We start from the raw sequence: 16,348 nt of genomic DNA on the forward strand, positions 1-16,348 counted from the left end.
CGCGTACAAGCAGTTGCTCCCGACGCCACCTGGGTACACTGCAGCATCCACTGAGAGGCTCTTGCTGCCAAGGGAATGCCTGACAGCTTGAACGATGTTTTGGACACTGCAGTGAAAATGGTTAACTTCGTTAAAGCAAGGCCCCTGAACTCTTGTGTATTTTCTGCATTATGCAATGATATGGGCAGCGACCATGTAACGCTTTAACAACATACAGAAAGAAGTATGCTGGTTATCATTGGCAAAGTATTGACATGTTTTTTTTATTGAGAGACAAGCTTAAAGTTGTCTTTACTGACCATAATTTTCACTTGTCTGACCACTTGCATGATGACGAGTTTCTCACACGACTGGCCTATCTGGGTGATGTTTTTTCTCACCTGAATGATCTGAATCTAGGATCACAGGGACTCTCCGCAACTATATTCAATGTGCGGGACAAAATTGAGGCTATGATTAAGAATTTGGAGCTCTTCTCTGTCTGCATTAACAAGGACAACACATAGGTCTTTCCATCATTGTATGATTTTTTTTGTGTGCAAATGAACTCAAGCTTACGGACAATGTCAAATGTGATATATCGAAGCACCTGAGTGAGCTGGGTGCGCAATTACGCAGGTACTTTCCCGAAAGGATGACACAAACAACTGGATTCGTTATCCCTTTCACACCCTGCCTCCAGTCCACTTACCGATATCTGAACAAGACAGCCTCATCGAAATTGCAACAAGCGGGTCTGTGAAAATTGAATTTATTCTGAAGTCACTGGCAGATTTCTGGATAGGGCTGCGCTCAGAGAATCCTGCCTTGGCAAATCACGCTGTTAAGACACTGATGCCCTTTGCAACCATGTACATATGTGAGAATGGATTTTCGGCCCACACTAGCATGAAAACTAATTCAGGCACAGACTGTGTGTGGAAAATGATTTAAGACTGAGACTCTCTCCAATACAACCCAACATTGCAGAGTTATGTGCATCCTTTCAAGCACACCCTTCTCATTAACCTGTGGTGAGTTATTTACAATTTTCGAATTAACAAATAAGGTTTTAGGTGTAAGATGGTTAAATGAAGAGCAAAATTATTGATTATTAATATATTTTTATTTGTGCCCTGGTCCTATACGATCTCTTTATCACTTCCCACGAGCCGGGATGTGACAAAAACACACACTCATTCTTATGTTTAATAAATGTATCGTAAATGTAACAACAATAAATGTAACAACATTTGAGAGTGTGCTGACCCTGGTGCTAGAGGGGGTACAGCTGGAGGTTGAATGTTTGAAGGGGTACGGCACTATAAAAATTTGGGGAACCACTGACATAGAACACTAATGATCACCATCACTGTAACTCTGTAACATTGTTGTGTCCCTTTCATAACCTGGACATTGATGCATTTTTACATTTGTCTGCACATGGAAACCTGACAGTGCCTCAATTTCTCTCTCTGCAGACATGTGAAAGCCCTCAGGCTTCTCCAGGTGGTAAGTATCAAGAAGTCTTTGAACTTGACATGTCTTTATTGATGGATTTCCCCTTACATTCATGGGGCAAAATCTGCTCCAAGAAAGCTACCTGTCATCTTTTAGTGCCCCTATGAGCTGGGTAGGAGAGAGATACAGAAGATGTGGAGTAAGGGTTAGGATGGTAATCTACAGGGATATGTTTGGTACTTGGTACAACAGTATAGTAGTCGGAACACTAGCAGCCATGATTTCAAATGGCAAACAGTACTTTTTGGTCTGTGGAAAGTCAAATCGTGTGAATCAGAGACAAGATAGAATCATTGGGATGGCTTTGAATGATGTAATGGAGGGTTACCTACAGACTGGAGAACAGTGTTGTCTGCACTAGCTGTGGAAGTGTTTTTAGCAGCAGAGCAACTATCCTATTTTAGGGGAGGGTAAGTGGTTCATTGCACATTTCAAGAAGAAGGCAAGCGATTTAGAATGCAACCCTTCTGGGGTCAAAGTTCATCTCGGTGCACTTCTCTCTACATTACATCACAATGTCTGTCACCCCTCTCCTGAGAAACCAGGGTGGGGTTGGTATGGCGCTTCAAAAAGTCGGTCAGCTCAACATGGTTAATGGATTGCCACAGCAATTTTAGTGTGTATTATTTCTGGGTGAAAAGAAGAGAACCTGATGTTGTGATCAGAGATGTAATCATAAGATGTAATGAAAATTCCATCACAAAATGTGGCAATGCCCCTATTGCAGTCATTGATAGGGTACTGCGCTATTCTTCTGTATATGTAGGCAAGTAAACATACATTTACCATAGCAGGCCTACATCTTATGGCTTAATGCTCTGGCTCTGTACATTATAGGAGCTAACTGGCTGCCTCATGCAGTCATTAGCAGTCTGTCTAAAAATAGACATCATGGCCGACAGCCAGACAGATCGACATAATGCTCAGAAATTCACATTTTTGTTGTGTGAATGGAGGACTCTTCCAGCCGTTGGGCTGGCAGCACTGATTGACTTCATAAAATTAGTGTGTGTCATACACAGTATGTTAATAACTCATATAATCAAATCATGTTCATCTCTGTGTCAGGACTTCAGGGAGGCGGTGGGGGCTGCAGTAGGGGATGAGGGGGATCCTGTGCTGGAGGAGGAGAGGCTAAGGGAGATCCTCAACAAGCTGCCTGATGTTTACACTCTGCACCGCAGAATCCTCACCGAGTTAGAGAACCGCATCCGACAGTGGTGAGACACTGCAGACTCTACACCACACACACACACACACACACACACACACACACACACACACACACACACACACACACACACACACACACACACACACACACACACACACACACACACACACACACACACACACAGCCAACACACACAGTACTCATGACAGAACACACATTAATGCAGCACAGAGGTCATTCATCAGATCAGATGGACCATGTGTCTGCTGCATACTGAGCACAGTGTCTAGTGTGCAATCCCTCATGTTTCTTCATTCCATTCTTTCTCTTCATTCTTTCTCTTCAGGGAAGAGAGCCAGAGGATTGCGGATGTCATCCTATCCAGGAAGTTGGAGTTTGTGGTCTTCACGGCCTACATTGGTCACTACGACCGTAGCATGAGCCTGCTGGACGAAAGCTGCCGGACCTCGCCCGCCTTCTCAGCCATCGTCAGCCAGTATGAGGTCAGACAGCAGGGCTGTTTAAAGTCAAGTCAGGACTGTTCATAGCAAACACACTGTTTTTGAATAAGACCAGAGAAGACACGGGAGGTTTCTCTTAGGTTTCTCTCTATGTGCAGGCTCTGAACCCACAGTGAGCTATTTGTTAGCCAGTTTCAGCTTTCCGTGCACAATGTTAGATGAGTGTGAGAACGTCATGCTATGCCACCTAAAACACATCATGTGGCAGGGAGCTGCAGGCCATCATTCTGTCTCTGCTGAAGAGGGGACTTTTCTGTGGAATATCATTCTTACTTTTAATCAGGTGTATGTTGATTACATTGTTTAATTTCCAGCTCTTATTCTATACAGTATGCACCCATACACATGACAGATAATAACTAATGACTAATGACAGATAATAACCCAGTGTCTAAGAACTTAGCACAAACCCAGTTTACATCATTTACTTGTTTCATTTAAACTCAATAAAATAAAATACAAATTAGCTGTATGCTTTGAGAAAATCGACCCACTTAACGACACCCACTTCACTTGGTTTTAAAAAGGACACGTATCAGAAATAGACCTAAAAGTACCAAACTAAAGATAGATCAAATCTGATATACAATATCATAGAACAAAAAAATAAACTTATAAAAAACAACTAAATATGCTAAATGTAGGCATAAACTTAAAAGTGATCTGATATTGACAGTTTCAGTTTGAATTAACATATTGTAATTCACATCATCAGACTGTGACTGTTTGACATCTGGTCCAGCTGCTCTGCTCCTCTTCTTCAGTAACAATGTTATATCCACAATAACTGCTGTAACCACGATGACTGCTATAACCACGATGACTGCTATAACCACGATGACTGCTATAACCACGATGACTGCTATAACCACGATGACTGCTGTAACCACGATGACTGCTATAACCACGATGACTGCTGTAACCACGATGACTGCTATAGCCACGATGACTGCTATAACCACGATGACTGCTATAACCACAATGACTGCTGTAACCACGATGACTGCTATAACCACGATGACTGCTGTAACAACGATGACTGCTGTAACCACGATGACTGCTGTAACCATGATGACTGCTGTAACCACGATGACTGCTGTAACCACGATGACTGCTGTAACCACGATGACTGCTGTAACCACGGTGACTGCTATAACCACGGTGACTGCTATAACCACGGTGACTGCTATAACCACGATGACTGCTACAACCACGATGACTGCTACAACCACGATGACTGCTATATCCACAATGACTGCTAGAACCACAATAACTGCTGTCACCACGATAACTGCTGTCACCACGATGACTGCTATAACCACGATAACTGCTATAACCACGATGACTGCTGTAACCACGATGACTGCTGTAACCACGATGACTGCTGTAACCACGATGACTGCTGTAACCATGATGACTGCTATAACCACGATGACTGCTATAACCACAGTGACTGCTATAACCACAGTGACTGCTATAACCACAGTGACTGCTATAACCACAGTGACTGCTATAACCACAATGACTGCTGTAACCACGATGACTGCTGTAACCACGATGACTGCTATAACCACGATGACTGCTATAACCACGATGACTGCTAGAACAACGATGACTGCTATATCCACAATGACTGCTATAACCACAATGACTGCTATAACCACGATGACTGCTATAACCACGATGACTGCTATAACCACGATGACTGCTATAACCACAGTGACTGCTATAACCACCGTGACTGCTATAACCACCGTGACTGCTATAACCACCGTGACTGCTATAACCATAATGACTGCTATAACCACAGTGACTGCTATAAACACGATGACTGCTAGAACCACAGTGACTCCTATAACCACGATGACTGCTATAACCACGATGACTGCTATAACCACGATGACTGCTAGAACCACGATGACACCTATAACCACGATGACTGCTAGAACCGCAATGACTGCTAGAACCACAATGACTGTTATAACCATGATGACCGCAATGAGCACTGACACAATACTAAAGGAGAAGTACAGGAGGTGTCTGGTCTCTGTTAAAACGTTACTGTACATGGAATACCAAACCATGTGTATGTGTGTAAAATAGTTCCTTCTGAAATTGTATTATAATGTTCTCATGGAGTTGCTATATCATAATTAGTATGTCATTATGTATTGGCACTTACCTATGCTTGTTGGTTGGGTGGTTGTTTTTGTTTGGGTGGTTGTTGTTGGTTGGGTGGTTGTTGGTTGGGTAGTGGTTGCTATTGGTTGGGTAGTGGTTGTTGGTTGGCTGGTTGTTGTTGGTTGGGTGGTTGATGTTGGTTAGGTGGTTGTTGTTGGTTGGGTGGTTGTTGGTTGGGTGGTGGTTGTTGGTTAGGTGGTTGTTGATGGTTGGGTGGTTGTTACTTGTTGGTTGTTGTTGGTTGGGTAGTGGTTGTTGTTGGTTGGATGTTTTTTGTTGATTAAGCGGTTGTTGTTGGTTGGGTGGTTGTTGTTGGTGGTTATTGTCGTTGGTTGGGCATTTGTTGTTGGTTGGGTGGTAGTTTTTGGTTGGGTGGTTATTGTTGGTTGGGTGGTTGTTGGTTGGTTGGGTGGTTGTTGTGGTTGGTTGGTTGGGTGGTTGTTGTTGATTGGGTGGTTGTTGTTGGTTGGGTGGTGGTTGTTGGTTGGGTGGTTGTTGGTTGGTTGGTTGGTTGGGTGGTGATGGTTGTTGGTTGGGTAGTGGTTATTGTTGGTTGGGTGTTGGTAGATATGGTGGTTGGGTGGTTGTTGGTTGGGTAGTGGCTGTTGTTGGTTTGGTAGTGGTTGTTGTTGGTTGGGTAGTGATTGATGTTGGTTGGGTAGTGGTTGGGTGGTTTTTGTTGATTAGGCGGTTGTTGTTGGGTGGTTGTTGTTGGTTGAGTGGTGGTTGTTGGTTGGGTGGTGGTTGTGGTTTGGGTGGTGGTTGTTGTTGGGTGATGGTTGTTGGTTGGGTGATGGTTGTTGTTTTTTAGGTGGTTGTTGTTGGTCAGGTGGTTGTTGTTGGTTGGTTGGGTGGTTATTGTTGGTTATGTTGGTTGGGTGGGTGGTTATTGTTGTTGGTTGCGTAGTGGTTGTTGTTGGTTGGTTAGTGGTTGTTGTTGGTTGGGTGTTGGTTGATATGGTGGTTGGGTGGTTGTTGGTTGGGTAGTGGTTGTTTTTGGTTGGGTAGTGGTTGTTGTTTGTTGGGTAGTGGTTGTTGTTGGTTGGGTGGTTGTTGTTGGTTGGGTAGTAGTTGTTGGTTGGGTGGTTGTTGTTGGTTGGGTAGTTGTTGTTGGTTAGGTGGTTGTTGGTTGGGTGGTTGTTGTTGGGTGGTTATTGTTGTTGGTGGGGCGGTTGTTGTTGGTTCGGTGGTTGTTGTTGGTTGAGTGGTGGTTGTTGGTTGTGTGGTTGTTGTTGGTTGGGTGGTGGTTGTTGGTTAGGTGGTTGTTGTTGGTTGGGTGTTGGTAGATATGGTGGTTGGGTTGTTGTTGGTTGGTTTAGTGGTTGTTGGTTCAGTGGTGATTGATGTTGGTTGGGTAGTGGTTGTTGTGGTTGTGGTTGGGTGGTTTTTGTTGATTAGGCAGTTGTTGTTGGTTGGGTGGTTGTTGTTGGTTGGGTGGTGGTTGTTGGTTAGGTGGTTGTTGTTGGTTGAGTGGTTGTTGTTGGTTGGGTGGGTGGTTGTTGTTGGTTATGTTGGTTGTTGTTGGTTGTTGTTGGTTGGGAAGAGGTTATTGTTAGTTGGGTAGTGGTTGTTGTTGGTTGGGTGGTTTTTTGGTTGCGTAGTGGTTGTTGTTGGTTGGATGTTGTTAGATATGGTGGTTGGGTGGTTGTTGTTGGTTTGGTGGTTGTTGTTGGTTAGGTGGTTGTTGTTTGTTGGGTAGTGGTTGTTGGTTAGGTGGTTGTTGTTGGTGGTTAGGTGGTTGTTGTTGGTTGGGTGGTAGTTGTTGGTTAGGTGGTTATTGTTGTTTATGTTGGTTGTTGTTGGTTGGTTGTTGTTGGTTGGGTGGGTAGGTGGTGATTGTTGTTGGTTGGGTGGTGATTGTTGTTGGTTGGGTAGAGGTTGTTGTTGGTTGGGTAGTGGTTGTTGTTGGTTGGGTGGTTTTTGGTTGGGTAGGTGTTGTTGTTGGTTGGTTAGTGGTTGTTGTTTGTTGGGTGTTGTTAGATATGGTGGTTTGGTGGTTGTTGGTTGGGTAGTGGTTGTTGTTGGTTGGGTAGTGGTTGTTGTTGGTTGGTTAGTGGTTGTTGCTGGTTGGGTAGTGGTTGTCGGTTGGGTGGGTGGGTGGTGATTGTTGTTGGTTGGGTAGTGGTTTTTGGTTAGGTAGTGGTTGTTGTTGGTTGGGTAGTGTTTGTTGTTGGTTTTGTGGTGATTTTTGTTTGTTGGGTAGTGGTTTTTGGTTAGGTAGTGGTTGTTGTTGGTTGGGTAGTGTTTGTTGTTGGTTTGGTGGTGATTGTTGTTGGTTGGGTAGTGGTTTTTGGTTAGGTAGTGGTTGTTGTTGGTTGGGTGTTGGTAGATATGGTGGTTGGGTTGTTGTTGGTTGGTTTAGTGGTTGTTGGTTCAGTGGTGATTGATGTGGTTGGGTGGTTTTTGTTTGATTAGGCAGTTGTTGTTGGTTGGGTGGTTGTTGTTGGTTGGGTGGTGGTGGTTGTTGGTTAGGTGGTTGTTGTTGGTTGGGTGGGTGGGTGGTTGTTGTTGGTTATGTTGGTTGTTGTTGGTTGTTGTTGGTTGGGAAGAGGTTATTGTTAGTTGGGTAGTGGTTGTTGTTGGTTGGGTGGGTTTTTGGTTGTGTAGTGGTTGTTGTTGGTTGGATGTTGTTAGATATGGTGGTTGGGTGGTTGTTGTTGGTTCGGTGGTTGTTGTTGGTTAGGTGGTTGTTGTTTGTTGGGTAGTGGTTGTTGGTTAGGTGGTTGTTGTTGGTGGTTAGGTGGTTGTTGTTGGTTATGTTGGTTGTTGTTGGTTGGTTGTTGTTGTTTGGGTGGGTGGGTGGTGATTGTTGTTGGTTGGGTGGTGATTGTTGTTGGTTGGGTAGAGGTTGTTGTTGGTTGGGTAGTGGTTGTTGTTGGTTGGGTGGTTTTTGTTTGGGTAGGTGTTGTTGTTGGTTGGTTAGTGGTTGTTGTTTGTTGGGTGTTGTTAGATATGGTGGTTTGGTGGTTGTTGGTTGGGTAGTGGTTGTTGTTGGTTGGGTAGTGGTTGTTGTTGGTTGGTTAGTGGTTGTTGCTGGTTGGGTAGTGGTTGTTGTTGGTTGGTTAGTGGTTGTTGCTGGTTGGGTAGTGGTTGTCGGTTGGGTGGGTGGGTGGTGATTGTTGTTGGTTGGGTAGTGGTTTTTGGTTGGGTGGTTATTGTTGGTTGGGTGGTTGTTGGTTGGTTGGGTGGTTGTTGTTGTTGGTTGGTTGGGTGGTTGTTGTTGATTGGGTGGTTGTTGTTGGTTGGGTGGTGGTTGTTGGTTGGGTGGTTGTTGGTTGGTTGGTTGGTTGGTTGGTTGGGTGGTGATTGTTGTTGGTTGGGTAGTGGTTATTGTTGGTTGGGTGTTGGTAGATATGGTGGTTGGGTGGTTGTTGGTTGGGTAGTGGCTGTTGTTGGTTTGGTAGTGGTTGTTGTTGGTTGGGTAGTGATTGATGTTGGTTGGGTAGTGGTTGGGTGGTTTTTGTTGATTAGGCGGTTGTTGTTGGGTGGTTGTTGTTGGTTGAGTGGTGGTTGTTGGTTGGGTGATGGTTGTGGTTTGGGTGGTGGTTGTTGTTGGGTGATGGTTGTTGGTTGGGTGATGGTTATTGTTTTTTAGGTGGTTGTTGTTGGTCAGGTGGTTGTTGTTGGTTGGTTGGGTGGTTATTGTTGGTTATGTTGGTTGGGTGGGTGGTTATTGTTGTTGGTTGCGTAGTGGTTGTTGTTGGTTGGTTAGTGGTTGTTGTTGGTTGGGTGTTGGTTGATATGGTGGTTGGGTGGTTGTTGGTTGGGTAGTGGTTGTTTTTGGTTGGGTAGTGGTTGTTGTTTGTTGGGTAGTGGTTGTTGTTGGTTACGTGGTTGTTGTTGGTTGGGTAGTGGTTGTTGGTTGGGTGGTTGTTGTTGGTTGGGTAGTTGTTGTTGGTTAGGTGGGTGGGTGGTGATTGTTGTTGGTTGGGTAGTGGTTTTTGGTTAGGTAGTGGTTGTTGTTGGTTGGGTAGTGTTTGTTGTTGGTTTTGTGGTGATTTTTGTTTGTTGGGTAGTGGTTTTTGGTTAGGTAGTGGTTGTTGTTGGTTGGGTAGTGTTTGTTGTTGGTTTGGTGGTGATTGTTGTTGGTTGGGTAGTGGTTTTTGGTTAGGTAGTGGTTGTTGTTGGTTGGGTGTTGGTAGATATGGTGGTTGGGTTGTTGTTGGTTGGTTTAGTGGTTGTTGGTTCAGTGGTGATTGATGTGGTTGGGTGGTTTTTGTTTGATTAGGCAGTTGTTGTTGGTTGGGTGGTTGTTGTTGGTTGGGTGGTGGTTGTTGGTTAGGTGGTTGTTGTTGGTTGAGTGGTTGTTGTTGGTTGGGTGGGTGGTTGTTGTTGGTTATGTTGGTTGTTGTTGGTTGTTGTTGGTTGGGAAGAGGTTATTGTTAGTTGGGTAGTGGTTGTTGTTGGTTGGGTGGTTTTTGGTTGTGTAGTGGTTGTTGTTGGTTGGATGTTGTTAGATATGGTGGTTGGGTGGTTGTTGTTGGTTCGGTGGTTGTTGTTGGTTAGGTGGTTGTTGTTTGTTGGGTAGTGGTTGTTGGTTAGGTGGTTGTTGTTGGTGGTTAGGTGGTTGTTGTTGGTTATGTTGGTTGTTGTTGGTTGGTTGTTGTTGGTTGGGTGGGTGGGTGGTGATCGTTGTTGGTTGGGTGGTGATTGTTGTTGGTTGGGTAGAGGTTGTTGTTGGTTGGGTAGTGGTTGTTGTTGGTTGGGTGGTTTTTGGTTGGGTAGGTGTTGTTGTTGGTTGGTTAGTGGTTGTTGTTTGTTGGGTGTTGTTAGATATGGTGGTTTGGTGGTTGTTGGTTGGGTAGTGGTTGTTGTTGGTTGGGTAGTGGTTGTTGTTGGTTGGTTAGTGGTTGTTGCTGGTTGGGTAGTGGTTGTCGGTTGGGTGGGTGGGTGGTGATTGTTGTTGGTTGGGTAGTGGTTTTTGGTTGGGTGGTTATTGTTGGTTGGGTGGTTGTTGGTTGGTTGGGTGGTTGTTGTTGTTGGTTGGTTGGGTGGTTGTTGTTGATTGGGTGGTTGTTGTTGGTTGGGTGGTGGTTGTTGGTTGGGTGGTTGTTGGTTGGTTGGTTGGTTGGTTGGGTGGTGATTGTTGTTGGTTGGGTAGTGGTTATTGTTGGTTGGGTGTTGGTAGATATGGTGGTTGGGTGGTTGTTGGTTGGGTAGTGGCTGTTGTTGGTTTGGTAGTGGTTGTTGTTGGTTGGGTAGTGATTGATGTTGGTTGGGTAGTGGTTGGGTGGTTTTTGTTGATTAGGCGGTTGTTGTTGGGTGGTTGTTGTTGGTTGAGTGGTGGTTGTTGGTTGGGTGGTGGTTGTGGTTTGGGTGGTGGTTGTTGTTGGGTGATAGTTGTTGGTTGGGTGATGGTTGTTGTTTTTTAGGTGGTTGTTGTTGGTCAGGTGGTTGTTGTTGGTTGGTTGGGTGGTTATTGTTGGTTATGTTGGTTGGGTGGGTGGTTATTGTTGTTGGTTGCGTAGTGGTTGTTGTTGGTTGGTTAGTGGTTGTTGTTGGTTGGGTGTTGGTTGATATGGTGGTTGGGTGGTTGTTGGTTGGGTAGTGGTTGTTTTTGGTTGGGTAGTGGTTGTTGTTTGTTGGGTAGTGGTTGTTGTTGGTTGGGTGGTTGTTGTTGGTTGGGTAGTGGTTGTTGGTTGGGTGGTTGTTGTTGGTTGGGTAGTTGTTGTTGGTTAGGTGGTTGTTGGTTGGGTGGTTGTTGTTGGGTGGTTATTGTTGTTGGTGGGGCGGTTGTTGTTGGTTCGGTGGTTGTTGTTGGTTGAGTGGTGGTTGTTGGTTGTGTGGTTGTTGTTGGTTGGGTGGTGGTTGTTGGTTAGGTGGTTGTTGTTGGTTGGGTAGTGGTTGTTGTTGGTTGGGTGTTGGTAGATATGGTGGTTGGGTTGTTGTTGGTTGGTTTAGTGGTTGTTGGTTCAGTGGTGATTGATGTTGGTTGGGTAGTGGTTGTTGTGGTTGTGGTTGGGTGGTTTTTGTTGATTAGGCAGTTGTTGTTGGTTGGGTGGTTGTTGTTGGTTGGGTGGTGGTTGTTGGTTAGGTGGTTGTTGTTGGTTGAGTGGTTGTTGTTGGTTGGGTGGGTGGTTGTTGTTGGTTATGTTGGTTGTTGTTGGTTGTTGTTGGTTGGGAAGAGGTTATTGTTAGTTGGGTAGTGGTTGTTGTTGGTTGGGTGGTTTTTGGTTGCGTAGTGGTTGTTGTTGGTTGGATGTTGTTAGATATGGTGGTTGGGTGGTTGTTGTTGGTTTGGTGGTTGTTGTTGGTTAGGTGGTTGTTGTTTGTTGGGTAGTGGTTGTTGGTTAGGTGGTTGTTGTTGGTGGTTAGGTGGTTGTTGTTGGTTGGGTGGTAGTTGTTGGTTAGGTGGTTATTGTTGTTTATGTTGGTTGTTGTTGGTTGGTTGTTGTTGGTTGGGTGGGTGGGTGGTGATTGTTGTTGGTTGGGTGGTGATTGTTGTTGGTTGGGTAGAGGTTGTTGTTGGTTGGGTAGTGGTTGTTGTTGGTTGGGTGGTTTTTGGTTGGGTAGGTGTTGTTGTTGGTTGGTTAGTGGTTGTTGTTTGTTGGGTGTTGTTAGATATGGTGGTTTGGTGGTTGTTGGTTGGGTAGTGGTTGTTGTTGGTTGGGTAGTGGTTGTTGTTGGTTGGTTAGTGGTTGTTGCTGGTTGGGTAGTGGTTGTCGGTTGGGTGGGTGGGTGGTGATTGTTGTTGGTTGGGTAGTGGTTTTTGGTTAGGTAGTGGTTGTTGTTGGTTGGGTAGTGTTTGTTGTTGGTTTGGTGGTGATTGTTGTTGGTTGGGTAGTGGTTTTTGGTTAGGTAGTGGTTGTTGTTGGTTGGGTGTTGGTAGATATGGTGGTTGGGTTGTTGTTGGTTGGTTTAGTGGTTGTTGGTTCAGTGGTGATTGATGTGGTTGGGTGGTTTTTGTTTGATTAGGCAGTTGTTGTTGGTTGGTGGTTGTTGTTGGTTGGGTGGTGGTTGTTGGTTAGGTGGTTGTTGTTGGTTGGGTGGGTGGTTGTTGTTGGTTATGTTGGTTGTTGTTGGTTGTTGTTGGTTGGGAATAGGTTATTGTTAGTTGGGTAGTGGTTGTTGTTGGTTGGGTGGTTTTTGGTTGTGTAGTGGTTGTTGTTGGTTGGATGTTGTTAGATATGGTGGTTGGGTGGTTGTTGTTGGTTCGGTTGTTGTTGTTGGTTAGGTGGTTGTTGTTTATTGGGTAGTGGTTGTTGGTTAGGTGGTTGTTGTTGGTGGTTAGGTGGTTGTTGTTGGTTATGTTGGTTGTTGTTGGTTGGTTGTTGTTGGTTGGGTGGGTGGGTGGTGATTGTTGTTGGTTGGGTGGTGATTGTTGTTGGTTGGGTAGTGGTTGTTGTTGGTTGGGTAGTGGTTGTTGTTGGTTGGGTAGTGTTTGTTGTTGGTTTGGTGGTGATTGTTGTTGGTTGGGTAGTGGTTTTTGGTTAAGTAGTGGTTGTTGTTGGTTGGGTAGTGTTTGTTGTTGGTTTTGTGGTGATTTTTGTTTGTTGGGTAGTGGTTTTTGGTTAGGTAGTGGTTGTTGTTGGTTGGGTAGTGTTTGTTGTTGGTTTGGTGGTGATTGTTGTTGGTTTGGTAGTGGTTTTTGGTTAGGTAGTGGTTGTTGTTGGTTGGGTGTTGGTAGATATGGTGGTTGGGTTGTTGTTGGTTGGTTTAGTGGTTGTTGGTTCAGTGGTGATTGATGTGGTTGGGTGGTTTTTGTTTGATTAGGCAGTTGTTGTTGGTTGGTGGTTGTTGTTGGTTGGGTGGTGGTTGTTGGTTAGGTGGTTGTTGTTGGTTGGGTGGGTGGTTGTTGTTGGTTATGTTGGTTGTTGTTGGTTGTTGTTGGTTGGGAATAGGTTATTGTTAGTTGGGTAGTGGTTGTTGTTGGTTGGGTGGTTTTTGGTTGTGTAGTGGTTGTTGTTGGTTGGATGTTGTTAGATATGGTGGTTGGGTGGTTGTTGTTGGTTCGGTGGTTGTTGTTGGTTAGGTGGTTGTTGTTTGTTGGGTAGTGGTTGTTGGTTAGGTGGTTGTTGTTGGTGGTTAGGTGCTTGTTGTTGGTGGTTAGGTGGTTGTTGTTGGTTATGTTGGTTGTTGTTGGTTGGTTGTTGTTGGTTGGGTGGGTGGGTGGTGATTGTTGTTGGTTGGGTGGTGATTGTTGTTGGTTGGGTAGTGGTTGTTGTTGGTTGGGTAGTGGTTGTTGTTGGTTGGGTGGTTTTTGTTTGGGTAGGTGTTGTTGTTGGTTGGTTAGTGGTTGTTGTTTGTTGGGTGTTGTTAGATATGGTGGTTTGGTGGTTGTTGGTTGGGTAGTGGTTGCTGTTGGTTGGGTAGTGGTTGTTGTTGGTTGGTTAGTGGTTGTTGCTGGTTGGGTAGTGGTTGTCGGTTGGGTGGGTGGGTGGTGATTGTTGTTGGTTGGGTAGTGGTTTTTGGTTAGGTAGTGGTTGTTGTTGGTTGGGTAGTGTTTGTTGTTGGTTTGGTGGTGATTTTTGTTTGTTGGGTAGTGGTTTTTGGTTAGGTAGTGGTTGTTGTTGGTTGGGTAGTGTTTGTTGTTGGTTTGGCGGTGATTTTTGTTTGTTGGGTAGTGGTTTTTGGTTAGGTAGTGGTTGTTGTTGGTTGGGTAGTGTTTGTTGTTGGTTTGGTGGTGATTTTTGTTTGTTGGGTAGTGGTTGTTGTTGGTTGGGTAGTGGTTGTTGTTGGTTGGGTAGTGGTTGTTGTTGGTTGGGTAGTGTTTGTTGTTGGTTTGGTGGTGATTGTTGTTGGTTGGGTAGTGGTTTTTGGTTAGGTAGTGGTTGTTGTTGGTTGGGTAGTGTTTGTTGTTGGTTTTGTGGTGATTTTTGTTTGTTGGGTAGTGGTTTTTGGTTAGGTAGTGGTTGTTGTTGGTTGGGTAGTGTTTGTTGTTGGTTTGGTGGTGATTGTTGTTGGTTGGGTAGTGGTTTTTGGTTAGGTAGTGGTTGTTGTTGGTTGGGTGTTGGTAGATATGGTGGTTGGGTTGTTGTTGGTTGGTTTAGTGGTTGTTGGTTCAGTGGTGATTGATGTGGTTGGGTGGTTTTTGTTTGATTAGGCAGTTGTTGTTGGTTGGTGGTTGTTGTTGGTTGGGTGGTGGTTGTTGGTTAGGTGGTTGTTGTTGGTTGGGTGGGTGGTTGTTGTTGGTTATGTTGGTTGTTGTTGGTTGTTGTTGGTTGGGAATAGGTTATTGTTAGTTGGGTAGTGGTTGTTGTTGGTTGGGTGGTTTTTGGTTGTGTAGTGGTTGTTGTTGGTTGGATGTTGTTAGATATGGTGGTTGGGTGGTTGTTGTTGGTTCGGTGGTTGTTGTTGGTTAGGTGGTTGTTGTTTGTTGGGTAGTAGTTGTTGGTTAGGTGGTTGTTGTTGGTGGTTAGGTGGTTGTTGTTGGTTATGTTGGTTGTTGTTGGTTGGTTGTTGTTGGTTGGGTGGGTGGGTGGGTGGTGATTGTTGTTGGTTGGGTGGTGATTGTTGTTGGTTGGGTAGTGGTTGTTGTTGGTTGGGTAGTGGTTGTTGTTGGTTGGGTGGTTTTTGTTTGGGTAGGTGTTGTTGTTGGTTGGTTAGTGGTTGTTGTTTGTTGGGTGTTGTTAGATATGGTGGTTTGGTGGTTGTTGGTTGGGTAGTGGTTGTTGTTGGTTGGGTAGTGGTTGTTGTTGGTTGGTTAGTGGTTGTTGCTGGTTGGGTAGTGGTTGTCGGTTGGGTGGGTGGGTGGTGATTGTTGTTGGTTGGGTAGTGGTTTTTGGTTAGGTAGTGGTTGTTGTTGGTTGGGTAGTGTTTGTTGTTGGTTTGGTGGTGATTTTTGTTTGTTGGGTAGTGGTTTTTGGTTAGGTAGTGGTTGTTGTTGGTTGGGTAGTGTTTGTTGTTGGTTTGGTGGTGATTTTTGTTTGTTGGGTAGTGGTTTTTGGTTAGGTAGTGGTTGTTGTTGGTTGGGTAGTGTTTGTTGTTGGTTTGGTGGTGATTTTTGTTTGTTGGGTAGTGGTTGTTGTTGGTTGGGTAGTGGTTGTTGTTGGTTTGGTAGTGGTTGTTGTTGGTTGGTTAGTGGTTGTTGCTGGTTGGGTAGTGGTTGTCGGTTGGGTGGGTGGGTGGTGATTGTTGTTGGTTGGGTAGTGGTTTTTGGTTAGGTAGTGGTTGTTGTTGGTTGGGTAGTGTTTGTTGTTGGTTTGGTGGTGATTGTTGTTGGTTGGGTAGTGGTTTTTGGTTAGGTAGTGGTTGTTGTTGGTTGGGTGTTGGTAGATATGGTGGTTGGGTTGTTGTTGGTTGGTTTAGTGGTTGTTGGTTCAGTGGTGATTGATGTGGTTGGGTGGTTTTTGTTTGATTAGGCAGTTGTTGTTGGTTTGGGTGGTTGTTGTTGGTTGGGTGGTGGTTGTTGGTTAGGTGGTTGTTGTTGGTTGAGTGGTTGTTGTTGGTTGGGTGGGTGGTTGTTGTTGGTTATGTTGGTTGTTGTTGGTTGTTGTTGGTTGGGAAGAGGTTATTGTTAGTTGGGTAGTGGTTGTTGTTGGTTGGGTGGTTTTTGGTTGCGTAGTGGTTGTTGTTGGTTGGATGTTGTTAGATATGGTGGTTGGGTGGTTGTTGTTGGTTCGGTGGTTGTTTTTGGTTAGGTGGTTGTTGTTTGTTGGGTAGTGGTTGTTGGTTAGGTGGTTGTTGTTGGTGGTTAGGTGGTTGTTGTTGGTTATGTTGGTTGTTGTTGGTTGGTTGTTGTTGGTTGGGTGGGTGGGTGGTGATTGTTGTTGGTTGGGTGGTGATTGTTGTTGGTTGGGTAGAGGTTGTTGTTGGTTGGGTAGTGGTTGTTGTTGGTTGGGTGTTTTTTGGTTGGGTAGGTGTTGTTGTTGGTTGGTTAGTGGTTGTTGTTTGTTGGGTGTTGTTAGATATGGTGGTTTGGTGGTTGTTGGTTGGGTAGTGGTTGTTGTTGGTTGGTTAGTGGTTGTTGCTGGTTGGGTAGTGGTTGTCGGTTGGGTGGGTGGGTGGTGATTGTTGTTGGTTGGGTAGTGGT

The 16,348-nt window shown here is 44.9% G+C and overlaps 1 protein-coding gene across 2 annotated transcripts in view; it reads left to right on the top strand.

The window, feature by feature from the left end:
- LOC109891152 (FYVE, RhoGEF and PH domain-containing protein 5) overlaps window positions 1-16,348 on the top strand; it is a 54,912-nt gene that overhangs the window by 21,974 nt on the left and 16,590 nt on the right. For both annotated transcript variants that reach the window (XM_031825213.1, XM_031825214.1), the window contains exons 5-7: window positions 1,461-1,491; window positions 2,569-2,720; window positions 3,021-3,177. In XM_031825213.1, the coding sequence (XP_031681073.1) occupies window positions 1,461-1,491; window positions 2,569-2,720; window positions 3,021-3,177 (340 nt within the window). The remainder of the gene's footprint in view (window positions 1-1,460; window positions 1,492-2,568; window positions 2,721-3,020; window positions 3,178-16,348) is intronic.

This window comes from Oncorhynchus kisutch, linkage group LG5 (genome assembly GCF_002021735.2).
Source record: "Oncorhynchus kisutch isolate 150728-3 linkage group LG5, Okis_V2, whole genome shotgun sequence".
Lineage (NCBI taxonomy): Eukaryota > Metazoa > Chordata > Actinopteri > Salmoniformes > Salmonidae > Oncorhynchus > Oncorhynchus kisutch.